Genomic DNA, 21434 nt, shown 5'->3' with positions numbered 1-21434 from the left:
ATCAATCTCTCAATCCCTTAAATTCACTACACTAATCAAGAGAACAAGCAATGCATGGCATCTTAATCCCATTCAAACATTGATTAAATCTTAGCTTTCCCTAATGCCTGCAAACCTATAAGCATGCATCTACTAACCCACAAGCTTAAACAAGCATAGAATGTAACATTCACAAACCCACAAGCTCATAGAGAGAGTCTATCCATGAATAACTCATTGCCAATGAAGTGGGCAAGAGCTTGCATCAATGGAGACTACACACACACACACTACAAGCATGCAGCATACACAAGAGAAAGAAAGAAGCATTCAACTAATCATAGATTAATCTACTTCAATGATGCTAAAATAGATTAAGAGAAAGAAGTGGAGCTATACTCATTGGAGCTTGAATCTGCTCATTAGAGTACAATAGAGAGAGTTAGAGAGTTGCCATAGCTTGAGAGTTCAAGAGCTTCACTCAATAGCTTATGAGAATGGCCAAAAACGTCCACTTTCTTTAGCTAACATCTCTTTTGTAGAGATGTCACTAACCCTAACCCTAGGCCTCTTTCACACATGGGCGGACAACCCCATAAGTGAGCCTTGCTTAATACACTTAGAACTCTCATTTAGAACCCACATTGGCCTAAAACGATTTACATTGCACTTCGGCACAAAAATATGGAAAAATTATGTGCGTCTTTATGTTCCCGCGGCTACAATCCCGCTCTCTTGCATTAATTACTTCCGGCCTCCTTCCATAATCCGTGTTCCCGTGAGTGTTCTCGTGGAACAAAGACCAGCTACTATTAGCTGTGACTGTAACGAGTTTAATCTTCGAGAGATTTGAAGTGTTTATGGGTTAGGAGGTGCCGCTGGACACAGAAGGGCCTTTATCTGACTGAGGAGGATTTTGTGAGTCAGTTTTAGTATGTTTTTGTTAGTTGAGTCTGGTTTAGTTAGAACAGTCAAACTGGTGTCAGTAGAAGGTCGACGAAGGATCGACAAGGTGTTCAGGAAGGTCCTCGGATTGTGAAATTAAGGTAAGCTGATGCTGGAGGATTAAGGAGGATCCTGTAGGACACATTTTGAAACGAAGTAAGTGTTAGCATTTGGAAGAAGGTATACAGGCAACATTTGATCTATCTGTGTTAGCTTTGAGTGTATTACTTGTCAGCTTGGGTCACCTGAAGACAGCTGAAGGCTTGAAAGTGAAGATCAAAGCTTTAGGAGGTTAAAGCTAACCTAGGAGGATGTCTGGAAGAGGCAACTAAATAGTTTGAGGAGTTTGGAGTGTGCCCAAGCGTCCACTTGTGTCAGCGAAGGATCTTGGGGCGTCGGTTGAGTGTACTGGTGCCTTCATTTGGTCTTTGTGCTAGGTTGCGGTGTTGGGTGGTAGTTGCAGGGTTGTTGCAAGATCAGGGTGTCCAGTTTTATCCAGTTTATGCTGGACTGGGACAATGCTCGGAGAGCAAGTTTTGGGGGGCAAGGTACTTAAAATGAGATCAAGAAAGTAATAGAAAATACACTTGCCCTTAAATTAACCCAATATAGCTTAAATTAATATAAATTAGCCTAATTAATCAAAATTAATCAAAAATATGATGAAATGATTAAAAAATGATCTTTCCATACTTAGAGTGATCCAATTTATTTTTCCATAGATGCACCATTACGAGCACACTAGTCCCTAGAGGTTTTATATGATTCACATCAAAAATGTAATTTTACTAATTAGATTATTAATATTTACAGGCCTTCTGACAGTCTGGAAGAATTTTGAAAAAGAGATCATTAAAAATCCAACCATTGGATTTGTAATTTTTACTAACCACCACATTCTACTAATGTCTTAGTATCTACCCACTCTTTTGATCTACAAGATTGAGGATTTTAAGTGGTAGCTATTGTGGGTACAAAAAGTGGCGTATATTATAACACTTTAAAGACCTTGAAATATTTAAAGAAAATAGACAAATATCTTAAAATTTTCTCAAAAAATCAAGTTAAGCTCCATATTATGTGAAGATCTAAGGTACAAAGTGGGAATCTCATATGAGTTTATATGTAAAAGATATTAGCATTTTATGGAATCAGTTCAAATTTGGGACTGGGTGTATACATTGACTTTGTACCTAAGAAAATGAGGACTTTTGACTATCTAATGCTTAATCAAATTATGCAACTATATTTCCAACTTTGAATATGATGTTCCAACAAAAGAACTTGAAACGAAATTCCTTCATTTACTAGGAGAGATTAGCCACTAAAGGTCAACAAATGCCTGTTTTTTTACTGTTTACAGGGTGCCTGAGTGGACAAAACTGGGCACCCTGATCTTGCAACCACCGTGCATCGTCACGATTGTGTGTTTTGGATAGGCTATAGAGGCAAGTCTCCCAGACACATCAACGCTAAACCTTGAATGGAGCTTAAAGTTTCCCTTGACCGAGCATGAAGGTCACACTCCGTTGAGGGAGCTCATGTGTTGAACATAGCTCTAGCAAAGAGTTGCCACATGGCAGGTCTCCCTTAAGATATGTAAGATGACAATGAAATTTAATTAACACTCTCTCTAAAGTTCAGAAGGTTTCCCCATTCATTAATTAGTTTAGTGTGTTATATGAACGCGTTCAAGCCCTTGGGAGAGTAGAAATAACTGATTTTACCCAATCTAGGGAGGACCAACACCAAAACGGACATTTGATTAAGATCTAGAGATTTGATAAAACAGATTTGTGGCCCAATTTTTTTTGAGAATTGTGCTAATATATATGTTATGATATTGCCTTTTGTGCTTAAATGAAATTAGCCACTTGTAAAAACTCTAGCATCCTCTTTTGCGGGATGACTGAAGCAATCTGTATCATGAAAGGACGTGTATCATTAAGAGCATAATATCAAATCTTGTGGCTACATTTATGAAATTTTACATGGATCAGCAAAACGATGATGTTGATTCTATAAAGATCTCTTACAATTTAATTAATCCACCAGGCAGGCCGCATGTGAGCATACTACTACTACTACTACTACTACTTGATTGCGATCATAAAAAATGGCTAAGTGGGGATATAAGATAGGGAGGGGCAAGCTAATTTTTAGATACATAAGGGATTAAGTGAGGGTTTGTGCATGCAATTGCCTAGGAGTGGTGATCATAGTCAGGCCCCCATGAGCTTTATCAGGTTGATCCAGTAGTCCTCATTTGCAGAAGAGTTGGTACTAGTGCTCACTGGAGATTGTGATGAGCTGGTAACGTCGTTGTCAGCCATCAAGAGCTCAGTGTCCCACAGCAAAGTAGAAGGCAGGCTCCCCGCATTTCCCGCATAGTCCTTTTCAAATCCGGCCAATTGTGGCGTGCCATTTGGGAGCAACTGATTGCTATCTGCCTTGCCACGTTGGCCATGCAGCGATGGTGTAGTTTGCTGATGTGTCAGGCTGACGTTGGTGGAAAAGTCCGTTTTGTTGGAATCTTGCGGAAATTCGCACTGCTGGCTTAATGATGAGCTTAGAGAACCATTATCATTATTTATATCACAAGCTCGCGTACACGGATGGATTGTATTTCCCAAAAACAGCTGCTGGCCTGAACTAGAAGGCATCAATATATTGTTGTAGTCAAATGCTATCTCATTCAAGTTGAATCCATCCCCTGTATTGAAAAGGGGAAGCTGATCAGAGCAAGAAGGCAATATAGTAGAATGAGATGCTTGCTGATTATGGCCTGCCAGCAGCTGCTCATCATCCTTAATGTTATTTGTATAATTAGCTGCTGCAGCTTGATAATCACCGGGCATTTTCATCATCGATATCTGGGTTAAGAGCTGATTGAGGTTGCTGAGGCTGGAGTAGTTCTCACTAAAGCCTGCCGATTTGAGGTAATCCACTGCTAAACGGGCGTCAGCTTCAATTAGGGTAGCATTCTTCCATTCGTGTGCCAGGGGAGGGACTGTAGTGGAGAGATAATTAGAGAAACGATCAGTAAAGCAGAGGAGAGCGAACTTGATCAGAGGGCTACTGGAATCATTAGGGTAGCAGCCAGCCGTCATGTCCGGGTTACAGGAAGAAGGCCGATGGGCGACTGGATGCACGCCAATTTTCAAGAGACGCTTCTTCAAGTGGGTGTTCCAGTAGTTCTTGATCTCGTTGTCTGTTCGGCCTGGCAAATGAGTAGCTATGGTCGCCCATCTATATCATTTCAACAAACACCGAGACAAAATTAATATAGTAATCCTCATCTTACGTATATCATATAATTAACGTTTCTAAGCTGTAGCTTAGACCAAGCTGTATAGTACATAACATAATTAGCCCTATCTCTAGCTTACAACTACAAGCTACAGAGAATATATTCATATAATTAACCCATGTGTGTTTATATAGCCTACCGGTTTCCAAGATTGGCATGAAGCTGGATGATTGTCTGCTCTTCTTGAGATGAGAAGTTGCCACGCTTTATGCCTGGCCGGAGATAATTTTTCCAACGCAATCGACAACTCTTCCCACACCTTGATAGCCCTAGCGTATATACAATTACACACGAATTAATAGCGTATATACAATTACACACGCATTAACAGTTTAATTAAATCGAAGCTATAAGGATTTAATTTGTATCATTCATGATCTTGTACTAGTAGTGCATCCATACTAGTGCCTTAAAATGTTGCTCTCGCTCTTTCGACACAGGCAATTAAACTATACGGGGTGCATTTGTTGATCATAACGAACATAGAATCGTCGTTTTAAAGTAATTAACAGAGGGCACCTTTAATTTCGCTCCTCCACCTTGTATTTAACGTATTATATATGTAGACAACACCATGCTGAATTCTGCTTCGTTTAGTTTTCTTTCTTGTTTAGAATTCTCGCTTAGAATGGATTATTACCGGCTCGCGTAGGGAGACCTCTCCAGTTCCCATGGCCGTTGTTTTGCACGTACGTAATGAGCATGTGGTCCTCTTCCGAGGTCCAAGGCCCTTTCTTTAGACCTGGCTCTTCGCAAGGGGCACGCACCATAGCTCGCTTTCTCTCTCTCTCTCTCGCGTAGAACTAGAAGGGGCTACAACAGATCTAGAAATGCGTGCTAAAGGGCGAAGGACATGGATAGTAATAATAAACCCAATAAAAAGCTCTACAATGACCATTGTCGACTTCGTCTACAAATTAGGTCGACTTTCCACTCCAAGAAAATCAACAACAGAATTAATTACTAATTGACCCAAAGATTGTTTCCTTTCGCTTACTACGTTCAAATCTAAACGTCTCGTTGACAGTGGAGTCTCTTAGACAAACATCAAGTCTTGTTTACTTCCACCCATTACCCATAATGATTAATCTAGATTCTACTGTAACTCGTAACTCCTGATCGAGTGTCCTTCTGAATGCACTCAAGTCACAAGAAGCTCATGGCCTTTAAAGCTTATCATCAAGCCAATGTTGTGGGCTACTAAATCCAAGACTTTGCCCGGGTTGACATGATATTCTTGTTCCAATCTAGAGAGGACCATTAGTTCCTTGCAAGATTCCTTGATGATGGTAAGGCATCCAAGAGGGACCTTCCTTGGTGCATGAGCAACTAAATGAGGAAACCTCCTCCTACTCAGCAACAAGCATTGGGCATTCTAATTCTAAGCATATACAATTGATATTCTACGTGTTTTCATAGTCCCTTAAAATATATTGGTGTGTATTAAGCAGCATACATACCAACTAATTGTTGAAATATATTCATCATGCACGGATTTAGTTTCTTGTAATTTAAATAGATTTAATCATGTGTTGTTAAGCTTTTGGTACAATGTTCTTCATGCATGTATTTACTTTCTTGTAATTGGTTTAGACTTTAGTTGTATGAATGGTTGAAGCATGTTAAGACTAGATATATTCGCTATATAGTTAGAAGTATGCAAGGATTCATTTCAGTTCAAATAGATTTAATCATGTATTGATGAGTTATTTTTCTAATTTTATATAGTTTAGATCACACAAAGAGGTTGTTAATATCATGTGCATACCATTGATTTGATATTTTGCATTATAAGATATTGTTGCTTGTGGATGTTATGTGTCTCTCAAAATGAGTTGATATTCAATAAAGGGACCAATCAGGGGATAGAGGCCACTAAAGTTATGCTCAAATGTGCACATTTCTGTTGGTCTGTAAACTATATTAATAAGATAAATAATAGCAGGTGTTGTTGAGGCCTTCCAATCTGAATTAGGTGATTTAGATCATGGATGATGAGAGATGTTAATGCATACTCGGTTATCCTAATGCTTCTTGAGTGTTGCCAGGTATATACATGGGATGATGTGAGAGCTAAATCCTCCAAGTTTGGACACAGAACTAGAAGATGGTACTTGAAGGAAAACAGATAGAAGAGATTTTCATGGCTCTAGTTGAGAACCCCCTAGGAAGAAGGCCAATTGTGAAGTTATGGACCAAAGGAGAGAACTTTGAAGAGCAGTCACCCAACTTAGCGCTTCATCTCAAATGTGTTGCTAACTGCGTGTATGCAACTGGGTTTTCAAATTTCCTGGTGAAGATCTTCTTTTGTATGGGAAGAAGAAATGTGGGACATGGTATGTGATATGCTAAATAGGAAATGGGATTAAGGGAGGTTTGAAAGCCTTTTGTAAATTCTAGTGCCTCTTTTGTAGATTTTAATATATTAATAAATTATTGTTCCAAAAGATATGATCACGTAGGGGGAATTGAAAAGGACAGAACTTCATAGGACCTTCACATTCGTGATGCTGAGAGCAAGACCTTTAGTACAAACACAAAAAGAGACTTAAAAGAAGAGGGTTCTTTTACTACGCCTGCTCCGCGTGTACCAATCCATGTTCCGTAGAAGACCGTCAAACGTTCGGGCGGCTCCGTTCTTTTTTCATGGGCTTGCCCGCGTGATCCGTGAACAACTCCATTGATACAAACTTATCACAGCTTTCTCGAGCTTTTCAGAACGCGCTTCCTTGACGTTGATTGCGCAGACGACTTTGTATATATGGCACCAAAACTTCCAAGATTTTCAAGACGTTGATTGCGCAGACGACTTTGTCTATATGGCACTGGTGCTTTTCTAAGGTTTCATTTTAGTAAGTAGGTAGTACTAATTTTGAGACTTCTAAATTCAAACCTTCTCCTTTCCTTTCAAAACCTGTAAATTCTTGTCATGTGGAAGCTTTGTTCCTTTATATAATACTAGTATTGGACCCGCGCGTTATTGCGATGACCAAGGTTCCAAAAAAGAATTGGTTCTCTCTCTATAGCCATCTATCTCTCTCTATCACACACACACACACACACTCTCTCCCTCTCTCTCTCTCTCTCTCTCTCTCACACACACACACACACACACACACATGTAAATATAGCCATCTATCTCTCTCTATCACACACACACACACATACTCTCTCCCTCTCTCTCTCTCTCTCTATCAAAAAAGAATTGGTGCTATCTCTATAGCCATCTATCTCTCTCTATCACACACACACACACATACTCTCTCCCTCTCTCTCTCTCTCTCTCTCTCTCTCACACACACACACACACACACATGTAAATATTAGTATATACAATATTATGTTTTAGATACATATAGCTATACATAGACACATATACTTATACATAAATATATAGGTGAATTTAAAAATACCAACTCACCATCCCATTTCCCAGCATCCGTGAAATACAATGGCTGTATCACCGCATACCAAACATCCACCATACAAACCACAAAATCATCCACGTCCACTTCATTCACAACAACAAACCTCCCTGTCTTCAAAACTTGTGGCATTACAATATTTAGCATCCCATTCATCAATACCAATAAAGGCCAGGTTTCAGCATTTTGACCTTTCTGCACACAAAAATCCACATCCTTTCCAATAGCAGTGTCTACAAACACTTCCAGCTCTTGTACTTCAGGCATCTCTTCACAACCATACAACTCAGCTAGTTCAAAACCCTTGTCATCCTTGGATTTTGCCTTCAGCATTTCAACAACCTGTCAAGAAGCCTTTGCTACACTCTCAGCCATATCTGCATCCATCTGCACCTCTGGCTCCTGTTCATTAAGGCTAGCAACTTCCCACATATCATCCTCAAGCACAATACTCTCCTCACAATGCTCTTCATCAGCCAAATTTACATGCATACCTTCTTGAGTGTTGCCAACCCCCTTGGTATCATCGTCTAAAGACTCCCCAGCACACAATGCATCCAATGGAAGAACATCCACTTCATTCATCATCGGTACCAGACCATCATCAAGCTGTCCAAGAAAATCCAGGATAATAGGATCTTCCTCCATGCTCTCCACATCTGCATCACAAACCATCTTCACTTCATCACAAGTCTCTACCCCATCCTCCACCCTTGTAGAATCTGACAAAGAATCATCCTCAAAGCATTCTGTATCCAACTCCTCTTTCTTCTTATCATCAGCCAATACCAAGGCATCATCCTCTTTACTTCCATGTGCATGCATGTCATCCAGATCCCTGTCATGTACAGTCACGACGTCCCGATCCAAAGAAGAATCCACTTGCAACTCCTCATCTTCACTTTGCTCCTTCACCTGCTTCTCATCTACCTGCACCTGCTTTAAAGACTTTGGAAAAAAATCAGAAGGCATATAGAACATTCCCCCTTGCACATGTATTGGCCTTTGAGGCTCCTGTCCAACCAAATTTTGCATAGGACCCTTACCCACCTCAACCAAATTCACATGCATATCCCTTGCATACACAACACCTTCATACGGATAAATACCCATCTCCATCTGCTTTAAAATCTTGCCTTTCTTTTCCCTAGCAACCCTAACTGCATCATCAAATGACGGGATTCTTCAACTCAACCTTGACCTTTAAATGAGGTAGCAAACCATCAATAAACAAGCTCTTCTTCAAAAACATAGGAGGAACTTCCTGCTTCAACGTCATACACCATTTACTCCACAAACATATAAATACCTGCACAAAATCATCCACTGACTGTCCATGGACTTGCTTCAAGATGCTCAACTCCTGCCAAAGCACACTAGAATCCTCTGCTTGCTAAAAACGCTCCAAAAGGCCTTCTTTCAACCTGTCTAGGGTCAAAACACCATGTAGCCCACCTGCCGCATCTTGTACTTCAAAACCCTTCAGCCAGCTTCGGGCATCTCCCTTCAAAAAAATCTTTATCAGCCTCAAAACCTCCTCTTCATCCGTCACATGATTGCTAATGCATGCCAACTCCATCTGCTCCAAAAAGTCAACCACATCTTCACCTTTCCTACCATGAAATTCCGGATAAGACCACATCATGACAACCTGTAAAAAATCCCTGAGCTCTCCTCAATGGAACACATGCCCTTCTAGGCAAAGAACAACGCCAGAGTTCGATCCTCAGTCAAACAATGCCAGAGCAACTCCTCAGTGGGGGCACCAGAAGGATGTGAGGTGAAAAAAAGAAAGAAAACCCTGCCTCTATAGCCCTTCACCTCGCAAACTTGGAAACAACAACACGAACGGAGGCACCACCAGCCACCGGCTGGAACACTTTCACACTTCACCACCCAACAACCCATGCCATAAGGACAGCTCAAAACCAACACAGACAACTGATCATTTATAAAAAACATATAGAGCACCCAACACCATGTGTAACTCAATAATTATACCAAAAACCAGGAACCTGGCCAGGATTTACTGCCAAGGGAATACACCCTTGCGTCTGACAACCAAGCCTCTGTCTCCCGGTCTCTGCACTCTCCAGAGGGTGCCCCACCAACAACCCTCCTTCACTTCCTCTGTAGCCCAGCTACTCTCTGTCCAGCTGCTACCTGCCAAGTGTCGTAGGTGAGCCCTACTGTCTCCAGCCCACACATCAGCACCTCTACAGCTTCCAACTCTGCACTGTGCTCCAGGCTCTCTCTCGTCAGCATCCACGCTCTGGTTGCAATCATGGCCCACACAAAACCAGCTACTCTCTCTTCAGAAGGCGCCCACACCAACTAACCTTCAACTCAGCAGCTCCCACTCTCTGTGTGTCGAGACCAGCAGCTTCGCCAACCACAGAGCCTCTGCACAATCTTCAGCACCAACCCAACAGCTCAACACAGCAGCCTCCTCTTGCATCCAAGCCCAAGCCACATCTCAACTTCAGTCACCATCGGCTCCTATACACTGCTCCTGAGTTGCCACCACGGCTCCTTTCTCTCACGGCCCACACCAGCCCGTCAGTTCACTTGCAGAACCCCCCAGTAAAACCACTAGGGCGGCCATCTTCTTCTGCGCTGCCCCAGTCAGTGTATCTTCCTCTATCCGATGGCCAGTTCACTTTGGCTCTCTTCGCACATCTGGCTGCACTCCAGCCCTTCACACCAATACTGTTCTACACTGGCCGCTGATATCTGCAATGCCTCAGCAAGGCGCTTCACACGCACAAGGCGGCCAGCTCTCTTCTTTACATCTACAGCAGCTGCAGCTTTTAGCCATGCACCTACGGCTGCGCTTCCTTCACATTAGCTCTCCACTCGCCTCAGCTCTGAAGAATTACCAAACGGCCACCTTCTCTCTGTTCACAACGGCTTCACCAGCCCTGTCTGCTCTGCTGCGGCTACGCTGTCCACCAGCCACTTCTCTACGCTCACTAGGGGCCACCCCAACAGCCACTGTACATGCTCTCCACTGTCCAAAGTATGTCAGGCGTTTTTCTGAGTGGTCTTTTTGGCTTGTGTACATACGTGTGCATGGTGTGAATGAAAACTTGGCCGTGGAATGCCTTGCCAGGTGTACAGGGTGGACGGATTTGATTTGGGCTTGTTGGCAGGCCTGTCCGGAACGTGGTTGGTTGCAGATGATATTAATTGCTCGGTCGTCTTGAAATGTGTGGGCGCGTCGAAATACAATGGCACTCGTAAGCTGCAATTGAATGTGTGTGGAAAGCATAAGGGCAATTATTGATGTGGCCAAGGTAGCAAAGGACATGAGTGTGAAAAGGAATGTTGTGTGGCCATCTCTTAGGCATTAGAAGAAATAAAACAAATGAATGATAATATAAAAACGTGGCCACTAGTGGAAATAGCCACGTGGGAGCTTTGAGTTGCTGCCAGCACGCTATCTAGAAGCTGGCGAAGGGTCGTGAAGGCGTAAGAAAAAGAGAAGATGGTCGCCTTTAGGAGGACCGCCGGATGCCACAGAGGTGGCCTTTGTTGTGGAGAAGCTGCAGAGCTGACGCTCACCTGTGTGAAGAAGAGGCCTTGTACAAGAAAGGCTGGCGGATATCGTTGCTGCAAAGGCTGGCGAAGATAAGGTAGTAGCCGCCTTGTTCGAAAAAGGACAGTGGGTTGGTGATTCTAGGAGGACTGCCTTGCTGGGGAGCCGGGTCCAGAAGTAGGCGACGGCCTTGCTGGCGCTGCAAAAACCAGGGAGAGGCGGCCGTTTTGTACGAAGGGGGGCTCTCTGGCGTAGCCGCAGCCATACATAGTGGAAAAGCTGCACAAGGCTTTCAGGCACAGCTGTAGGTACACACAGCCGGGGCCTCCCTTGTGGAGAGCGAAGACGTGAAGGACGCCTGGTGGAGTTGTTGCAGAGGCGGGACGAGGTGAGAGGCCGCCTTGTTGGTCTGGCTCTCTGGCGCAGCTGCAAGACAGAGCCAAGGGAAGGCGATGGGGCGTAGAGTGTGGCTACGTAGCTGGTGTGAGCCGTGTGGGAGCTGGTGTTAAAGGAGGTGGCTGGCGAGGGTGATCGAGGCAGAGTAGCAGGTGCTGGGAGACGAGAGCGTGAAGGACTGGTAGCCGCCTCGAAGGGGTGAAAGGGACGTCGGGGGTTTGAAGTGGGTGGCCTGGCTGCCAGCGCAAGAGGAAGGGTGCTGAAGTCAGACAAAGACAAGTGGTGATTCGGCAAGCCAGAGGGAGCCGCGTGCCTGGTGTGAAGGGAGCGCAGCCTTGTGGAGTGAAGCGCAGCTGGTAGTCAGCCTGAAGGGATTTAGAGGTGGTGGGGCATTCAGTGTGAAGAGAAGGTAGCCGTCGTGTAGAGACTAGTTGACGAGCTGACAGTGTGGGAGAGCTAGCGTGGAGGACAGCGCAAGGCAAGAAGCAACTATGTGGAAGCGAGGCGGGTGCTGGCATCAAAGGGAGCTGCTGGCGAGGACTAAAGGGGAGCAGATAAGCTGCAGGTGACAGAGAGCTGGTGTAGGCCACGTGAGTGAAGCCGATAGTGGACAGAGCGGGTGCCGAGTGAAGCAGAGACAGGACAGGTGTTGCTGCTTGGTGGTGGGCCGGTAGCACTGCAGATAAGCTGCAAAGTGGGTTTGGACTAAGTGACAGAGGATCAGCACAGAGACAGAGAGTGAGAGAGAGAGATGTTTGGGTAGCTACTACTGGGGACACATGCAGAAGTGATGGGCTGCAAAGACTAGAGGGTTAGCTGGTGGGGCGCCTTTTGAAGAGAGTGAGTGGCCGGGTTCATTCTGATGTGATTGGCACAGCAGAGGCAGGCGAGAGGTTCGCGGTGATTGGGGATGTGGTGTATCCTTGGCAGTGATGACTAGCCTGAGTCAGTGTTTTGTAAGTCGTGTGACTAAGGCTTCTGTGTCGGGAGAAGCTTGTATGAAATGTTTTGACTGGAAATATATTGCTGGGTGTTCATTTGTCTATGGTGCCCCTGTTTTTTGCTGTGTGTCTGGTGTGGGTGGGTGGAGAAGTGTGAGAAAGTGTTCCAGCTGGTGACCGGTGGTGCCCCCGTTCGTGTGTGTTATTCCAAGTTTGCGAGGTGAAGGGCTATAGAGGCAGGTGTTCTTTCTTCTTTTTTTCACCTCACAATTAACATATGTTATTAACATGTTCACATGTTCTCCTTTACGTCAGTGAAATCCCTGCAAAAGAGTCATGAAGATAGCTTGGACAGATTCCAACATAACACACTACATGTTAAGGTTCATGATTATGTTCTTTTAGTTCACATGCACAACTGATTGATGCACAATTGATTCTCTCTTTGTTGATATGCAACATATTCTCTACAACAACCATATGCCATTTTTTATCCAAAAATATGGAAACCCTAGTTCTTGGAACACTCAAGGGATGGAAAAGTTACACTATATGGCATGAAATGCATATTTCATGCATACACAACATGGTGGAGGAAGGAGAAAAGCAAACAGCATGCATGAAGTGTTCCAATGGTTCTACCGCATAATACTCCAACAACTACACACAGGAAAGAAAGCTTAAAGTCGTCTAAGATGCTTTAGACACTTAGAGATATAGAAAAGAGAAAACAGAGAAGATGTAAAGCTTTTAAAAACTCAAGTGCTATCCAAGCACAAAACAAATGGAGAGGAAAAAATATTTATGTAAATCGCTGCTGGATTAATAGAATGTAATGATACAAGAAATTTTTGAATACAATCTCTGGTTTCTCTGTCCCAAAGTAATTTATTGCTAACATGGTGTCCTGGTTGCTTGAATCTAAGTAGAAAATGTTTTCCATACTCATCTAACTCTTCTGGATTCTCTATACCTAAAGGATAAAGCATTAGCAGTGTATGTAAGAAAGTAAGCTCTCCTAGAAGCTCTTAAGCCAGGGTAGTATCCAAAAATATCTATTGCACTTACTTTCTCTACAAGAATTTACTGCCATGCCTTATTGAAACACTTCCTTAGATAGTCTTTGCCACGTAAAAATTCAACTAAGGGCCTCGTCGCTCGTCTCACTAGAGTCCTCTGAAACTAATCCCTCCTCTCCATCATAAAAATTGGCTATGGCAGATAGAGCCTAGTCTTCACGTATCCTAAATGTATTCTATATATCACTCAAAAGGAGATACACCTTCCCACTAATTTCGAACTCCGAGAGTACAGGCAGGATCAGCTGGCTATCTTCAACATTGAACTCATGTAGATCATCTGGCATCTTCAAACCTTGACTCCTAAGTCCTACAAGGTCTAGGGTCTTCGCTTCTTCTGCCTCCCGTTCAAGCTGGACCTCATTAACAACTTCTATGTCTTCGTCATTAGGCCGTCATTAGGCCGACTGGTCTCATCTACATGCACATCTTCATCAACAGTCTCCTCACACCTCTTTCCCTAATGAAGGGAGAATAGTGTATAGACAATGAAGGAAGCATAGGAATCCAATCGATTCCTCTGGTAGCCTATAGTACTTGGGGTTGGACGGAGCATGTCACTTTGCAGTCAGATGGAAATTGCAGATACCTTTTTTGGAGAAGATTCAGGTACTTAGAACTTCGAGAGAAATCCATTAAATGTACATAAGCTCTCCCACAAATAGGAACTCTCCCATTCCTAACAGAAGCTTCAAAATCAAACCTCTCCTTTGATAGAAAATCTGTATGCTACTCCAAAATTAACGTAATGTCAAGTGGCCTATTGAAAATATTAACCAATATATGATACTGCTCACTAGCCCCAGAAGCTTAGACGAAATCAAACAATTTTTCATCAAATGAGAGTGAGTGATCTTTCGAAATCCCTGTTACAACCTCTTGTTCCTTTTAGGAGTTCCTAAAGAGAAATCAACATCCATTTTACTGACTTCCTTGGCACGACAGGAATCAAGGACAAGTTTGGCATATCCTTATTAGCTTCTACCACAGAATCTAAGATGTTGGCACTACTGTCATAATCCATGCTAGCCTTAATTTGTTCCTCAGAATCGAGATCCTCTACTTTAAAGGCACAAATGAATGTAACAACACTGGAAGACCTACTTAATTCTGTACCCTCACTATAAAGTACAAGACCTGCAGAACTCTTGTTAATCAAATATGGAAGAAATTGCTGCAATTGGTTGATAAGATTCAGGTACTTCACGCTGCACTATAAGAGGAGCGTCACTTGAAGAAACCACTAAACCTGATGAAAAATCGATCAACCTCTTCTTTGAAATCTTTGAATCCCTTGGCTTCTTATCCACACTAGTACATATTTGAAATCTTCGACTCCCTTGGCTGCTTATCCGGTACATCTTTCCGTCCTCTAAAGCTATACTGTGCATCCATTTCAGAAGACTTTCTTTTGAATCCCCTTGACCCTGTATTAAAAGAAACAGATATATGATTAATTTATAAAAATAAATTACAAAGTAGCTATGTGTCAGTCTATGTGTGTGCATGTGTGCGTGCCTGCGTGTGTGTGTGTGTGTGTGCGTGTGTGTGTGTGTGTGTGTGTGTGAGAGAGAGAGAGAGAGAGAGAGAGAGAGAGAGAGAGAGAGAGAGAGAGAGAGAGAGAGAGAGAGAGAAATTACAAGTAGCCATTTGACATAAAGATACAAAACTAAGAGCTTTGAAATAAGAATATTGTGCCTTTTAACTATCAAAAGCAAACTTGAATATAGTTTACGTGTACATGCAAAATCTCGTCGTAAAGGCGTATCTATGCATATATACCAATTTACAATTACATGGATATACCAATATAGAGAGACACACATAGAAAAATATATATATACATATAAAAACATATAGACATGCACACACACACACACACTTATATACATACATACATACATACATATATATATATATATATATATATATATATATATATATATATACGTATGTACATGTATAGATATACACATACATATACACTCACACATTTATATATACAAATATATATATATATATATATATATATATACAACACATATATATATATGTGTGTATATATATATATATGTATATAGATATACATATATATAAATATGTATATATATATATGTATATATATGTATATATATATATATATATATATGTTTGTATATATATATGTATAAGGATGTATATATATATATATGTATATATGTATATATGTATATATGTATATATGTATATATGTATGTATGTATATATATATATTTGCAGTATATACTTAAGAATATCTATATATGTATGTGTGTGTGTGTTTGTGTGTGTATGTGTGTATGTAGCCATTTGACGTGAAAACGAAAAAGTAAGGGATTTAAAAACATAATATCGCGTCTTTTGGCTATCGAAACCAAATTTGTTTTGGGTAGCAAAATGACAAGGTATTCTGTCTTGAAATATCCAGGATTAGCCTATTCGTGCCTAATGGTTAATGCGTGTAGGGATTCCTTGAGATCTAAAAGCATCTAAAGATTTTAAAATAATTTCTTGAAAGAAGGTACGTGAAAAAGCGTAATACACCTACGCGCTCTAGAATATATATTTTGATTGGTGTTAATTTCCATTTTGTCCTGCTTTTCCTCCATTCTAACAGGTGAATTAACTGTACTCAAAGTACAGTTTAAGTTGTTGTTTCTCTCAGAAGCAAGTGACATCTAGATTCTCACAAATTGGGGTGTAGAAACTCTAACTGTGTCAAACTTTGGACTTTTTGAGAAACCGTAGAGAAATTTGGAGCAAAAAACTCTCCAGTTCCGTGAGTTTGTGTGAGAATAGTTTATTTGGCCGTGTTATTTAAGTCTGAACATGATATTTAAACGTGACCGTATGACATTCAATCATAGAGTGACACGTGACCGTATGACATTCAATCGTAGCATGACACGTGGTGTGCTTCGATATTTGTGCAAATCGCATTTAAAGTGCACTTTCCCATTATTTAATGTCATTTTATCTCTTGCAATCCGTGAATGCGTGTCTTGTTTTTTGTCTCAAAAGCCGACTTAAGCTGATCTTGTGTACTTTAAATGCCTCACGACAACCAATGCTCTAGCTCATCCTCCAATGCTCTAGCTCATCAACCCTACTCCAGCTACTACCTGATGAAACACTCCATCCACCTCACGACCAAAATCTCTTACCAAGTACCTATTCTAGATCCCATTATCATCACAAAAACAACGTTAAAATTACCTTTTAAATACCAAAACTCATCGAAAGTGCATTTGTTTCCTTATTTCTTAACCATAATACCTGTCGAGTGAAGAAGTCATTATTTAAACTTGTTTCTTAAAGATTATGACAATACAATCATCCCTATACATAAAAAAATATGTATGTTTAATACATATATATATGTACAGCGACAATTGTATTGTCATACTTGTAAAGAAATATACTTAAATATATTTTAACATACAACACAATAAACCAAAATCTTTATGATAAACACCATATTGGGGAATATGGGAATTTCCCACAAGTTTGGGACATGTGGTCAAAACTTTGGATTTTCCATAACTTGAACACCATTATTCCAAAATGAACGCTTTATGGCTCTTTAGATCCCATTTTTCAACCTCTTTTCAATGATAGGTCACATGATAGGGTTTTAAGAAACTTACAAACATGTTATCCACGTCCCCCTTTTCTAGTATTCAAAAATGGGAATTGGGAGATTCCCAAATTCACGAATATGGTGTTGATAGTCGAAAGGCGTGATATCCAATGTCCAGTATTCTTATTTTTTCTTATTCGTGTTAAATGGCTTCTAGATGCATATATTCTAGCTACTCAAAGCGAATATTCGAAATTAAAAGATCCCGAATTAGTAAAGTGAATATCGTGTCTTTTGGCTATATGCACCATATTTCTATATGATTGTACTTGCGAATATCGTTGTGTATGTGTATATTTACACACACACACACACACACAAACACGAGCATTTGGCCATGATAGCTAAAAGACACGATATCCCATTTGCAAACCTCTTAGATTTTCATATTCGCGTCAAATGGCTACGAAGGTGCAAGCATGAAAATATATCTAAATATATATGTGTGTGTGTGTGTGTGTGTGTGTGTATTTATACTTATATACATATATTTTCATGCTTGCACCTTCATAGACATTCGACGACGCGAATATGAAAATCTAAGAGGTTTGCAAACAGGATATTGCGTCTTTCGGGTATCATGACTAATTTCTCATATTCTTGTAGTTGCATTTATATAGAAATGTAAAGCGTATATGTGGATGCGTATGTGTGTGTGTGTGTGTGTGTGTGTGTATAAAGTGTATATGAGAGAGAGAGATGCTTATGGATATGTTTTAAAATGTGCAGTTTTTTGTATGGCGAGGACTAAGAGAACTGCCCGTAGGAGGCACGGCAAGGGTCCCGATGTTGGTACAAAGGTTGCTACTAAACAGAGGAGAAAGAGAAAGCCTATGCACATTTTGAAACAGGCCAGGTGTAGAAGATTTTCTCAAAGGGCAACTATTTTAAGGGAAATTAGAAAATCCCAAAAATGTATTAAGCTCTGTATTCCTAAGGCTCCTTTCGAGAGGTTAGTGAGTGAGATTAGTTTGTGATTAATGGTCTCTTCACATGAGGTGGAAGAGAACAGAATTGCTTTGTCTCTAGGAGGCAGCCGAAGATTTTATTCTAGAATATTTCAATGATATGTGTATAGTTGCTACACACGCACATAGAATCACCATCATGGTTAAAGATTCGGAGACTCTGAAGAGAAGTAGATGGAGATTCGAGAAGCTTTTGTTTCCTGCCAAAATAATTGATCTCATAAAATGAGAGATATTCTTATGATACCCCCTATGCCATATCAAACAAATGGCTATTTGTGTGGCTGGAGAACTATTATACATGCAGAGTACCTACTAGACAGCATGTTTCAATATAACCAGGTACATGGACCAAGGTAATAAAACTTGTTGATAATTTCTCTCTTAGCAATCATAAATTTATGCTCTACTAAACTTGATGATTTTTTTCCCTTTCACTGCAACAATCAACTATTGAAAGATACGACAACCTTTTGTGGAGTGCTATAGAGTAACCATAATACAGATGATCTTAAAATGTACTGAGGAGAAGACCACACAGAACGAACCTACAGTCCCAAATGAGGTTGAGGTCCTTGTCGCGACGATGGACCTTGTCAGAAGCCAAAGCCCAACCAGGGGAAGGAGGAGGAGAGTGTTGAGGAAGAGAAGAACGGTGAGGATGGAAAAGGAGAAAAGGAGGAGGAGGAGGGTAGAGAAGAGAAGGGTGAGGAGGAGGATGGCAAAGAAGAGGAGGTTGAGGAGGGCAGGGAAGAGAAGGGTGAGAAGGAGAAGATGGATGAGGAGGAGAAGAAAGATGAGAAGGTTGAGGAGGGCAAGGAAGAGAATATAGGTGAGGAGGAGAAGAAGGATGAGAATGTTGTGGAAGACCAAAACAACGAGCTAGAAGAGGAGGAGGGAGTTGAGCTCAAGGACACCGATGGAGATGTGGAACATACACCTCAAAAGATTGATGTGAGCCAGTAGATAATTTATTTGTAACATTCTTTAAAGACATGCCCATTACATTTTTAAGTAGTGAAGGTTTGTAACATTTCTTATCAAACTAATTGAAATGTTTTCTCAATTCAGAGACTGATCATTCTAGACGTAAATGGTCTGCTTCTCAAAAGGAAATCTGTTCCTTTCAATATTAGCGGGGCGAGAACATTTCGTATAGGGTATATGCACATGATGCTGAGGTTAGGAGTGGAAGATTTTGTCAAGTTTGTGCTTTATTTTTTTAGGACTTGGAATCTATGATCAGAGTGCTTTGCATAGAAACAGGTTTTGAGCCAAGGGACTTTTATTTTATCTATGATCAAAGGGCTTGTGAGGTGCATCCCAATATGTTTCATCCAAGTAAAGAGGGAGTGCCGCTGTACACTAAGCCCTTTGCATTATGCATCTACCTATTGACATACATTATTGACATACATAATACTTTGTTGATAGATGATACCCCTAAGAAGGGGATATTTGTATATCACCCCTACATTTTGAGGGAGATATAGATGATAGGTTTTTGGAACATACACTAATTCCTTATTTAAAAGGCTTGTACGATTTTTCTGGCATAGTTCCACAATATGTAAAAAACAATCCATTTAATTGAAGTAAATTCTTATAAATCAAAGTCATGACTCGTATACATTGCAAGCTTTCTTTCATTGCTAATATAAAAAAGAAGTATTGATAATATAAAATTGATGTATGTATTGTCTTGCAATCAAAAGTGTTGATAATATCAAAAAGTACATTGTCTTGGATCAAAAGTACATGGGTAATTGAAGTTAAATAGGAATGATAATTACTTTGTTTTGCAAATCTTTGCAAATAATTGTTTTTCCTCTTCTGTGCTACACCTTTCTTCTGTTGTGAAAGAAAGAAAATTCTCATCGCATTTCATGTATGCATTTTTCTATGATATCTTTCCTCAAATGATGTAGACTGCATAGCTCCCGCACTGAAATGACTGTGAGCAAGGTTGAGTCTACATCATATACTTCAATATCCACCACATTGTTGCCCTCTAAATTGGCCGCATCTTGATCCATTGGAACTAGCTCTTCTTTGATGTAACGAGACCGTTTGTACCAATATGACATGATGAATGTCTGTGTTGCTATCATGTACTTAACATTCAGTGTCTCTGATGCGATCTGGCAATGGATCTCTTCATGCACTTTCCTATCCCAGCTCTTATCAAGTAAAGTTGCAAAGAATGTAGAATCTAGATTTTTGCAAATGAGCATAGTCTTTGCAATTTTAACCTCAGACATTGAAAAGCTCCACAAAAACAGTTATTGGCAGATAGAGCACAATTTTTGCTATCCATGTGGGACTACTCCCTCGTAGTGATCGCTACACATCTTTGTAAAGCTTACTCTTAACAAAGTCTATAATGCATGAATCAAGAATTGGCCAATCTATGTGGTTTCAATCTGCTTGGAGAGGCAACTTTTCCAAGCGTCCATGGGTATTGGCTTTGTGCTCATTAGCTAGGATATAAGGAAGACTACATAAATGGTCGTGTAGCTAGACACTTCATAAAAAACCTTCAAAAATTGTACTTTCCATGAAAATGATGTGACACAAAAATAATACACTCTTTTCTACAACTTGTACCTTGGTGTTCATAAATGCGTTCAACATCAGAGAGACTAGCTCAAGATTTTTGGATTGTGATTTCATGGAAGAATTCATTGTATTATATACAAGAATGAAGAATGATATTCTAAATGTAATTTGATGGAGAAAATGTGTTTTTATGAAAAGGTATACTAATTGTGCTTTGATATTAAATGAATGCGTGCATGAATGCAAAATATATCGAAAAAGTTTAAATCTCAAATTAGTCTCAGTATTGTTGTTTTGAATTTTATTTTCAAGTATATTGTTGAAGTTATATTGGAAGAAGCAATTTCTTGTATGGTAGCTAGAATGCTTGAATTAATTCCAATTGCATTACTTTGATCCAAATAATTGTCTAAAGTGTTGGATCTTTTGATGTTTTACCACATGGTCAAATATATAGGAAGATTTTTTTTTTGTATCATATAGCTACAATGCTTTTGCCAAATGCAATTGCACTGCTTTGATTGAAATATTGGTATGACTCATATTATCAAAGGTGTCAAGTTGGTGTCTATTGATATTTGGCCACATGGTCAAATATTTTTCCTCTTAAAATATGTTTTTCTAAGTATGATCTAC

At 40.5% G+C, this 21434-nt stretch overlaps 1 protein-coding gene across 1 annotated transcript; it reads right to left on the bottom strand.

Moving 5' to 3' along the window:
- Positions 1 to 2867: 2867 nt before the first annotated feature.
- LOC147629446 (transcription factor MYB16-like) lies at positions 2868 to 5188 on the bottom strand. Its single transcript, XM_086813003.1, has 3 exons — positions 4875 to 5188; positions 4374 to 4503; positions 2868 to 4173 (listed from the first exon to the last, which is right to left on the bottom strand). Exons 1-3 carry the CDS (start codon positions 5002 to 5004, stop codon positions 3147 to 3149), a joined length of 1287 nt encoding a protein of 428 aa, XP_086669129.1. The 5' UTR covers positions 5005 to 5188; the 3' UTR covers positions 2868 to 3146.
- Positions 5189 to 21434: the final 16246 nt, after the last annotated feature.

The sequence above is a fragment of the Cibotium barometz genome, chromosome 18 (genome assembly GCF_041138505.1).
Source record: "Cibotium barometz isolate CiBa-2024 chromosome 18, ASM4113850v1, whole genome shotgun sequence".
NCBI classification, from domain to species: domain Eukaryota; kingdom Viridiplantae; phylum Streptophyta; class Polypodiopsida; order Cyatheales; family Cibotiaceae; genus Cibotium; species Cibotium barometz.
This window is presented reverse-complemented; position numbering and strand designations above follow the sequence as displayed.

Bases quoted from the DNA above. Each gene is read 5' to 3' on its own strand.
- LOC147629446 (XM_086813003.1), bottom strand. From the start codon at position 5,004: ATGGTGCGTGCCCCTTGCGAAGAGCCAGGTCTAAAGAAAGGGCCTTGG. The intron at 4,504-4,874 runs GTAATAATCCAT...TATATACGCTAG, and splicing joins AGGTCTCCCTACGCGAGCCG to GGCTATCAAGGTGTGGGAAG. The intron at 4,174-4,373 runs GTAGGCTATATA...GAAATGATATAG, and splicing joins CATGCCAATCTTGGAAACCG to ATGGGCGACCATAGCTACTC.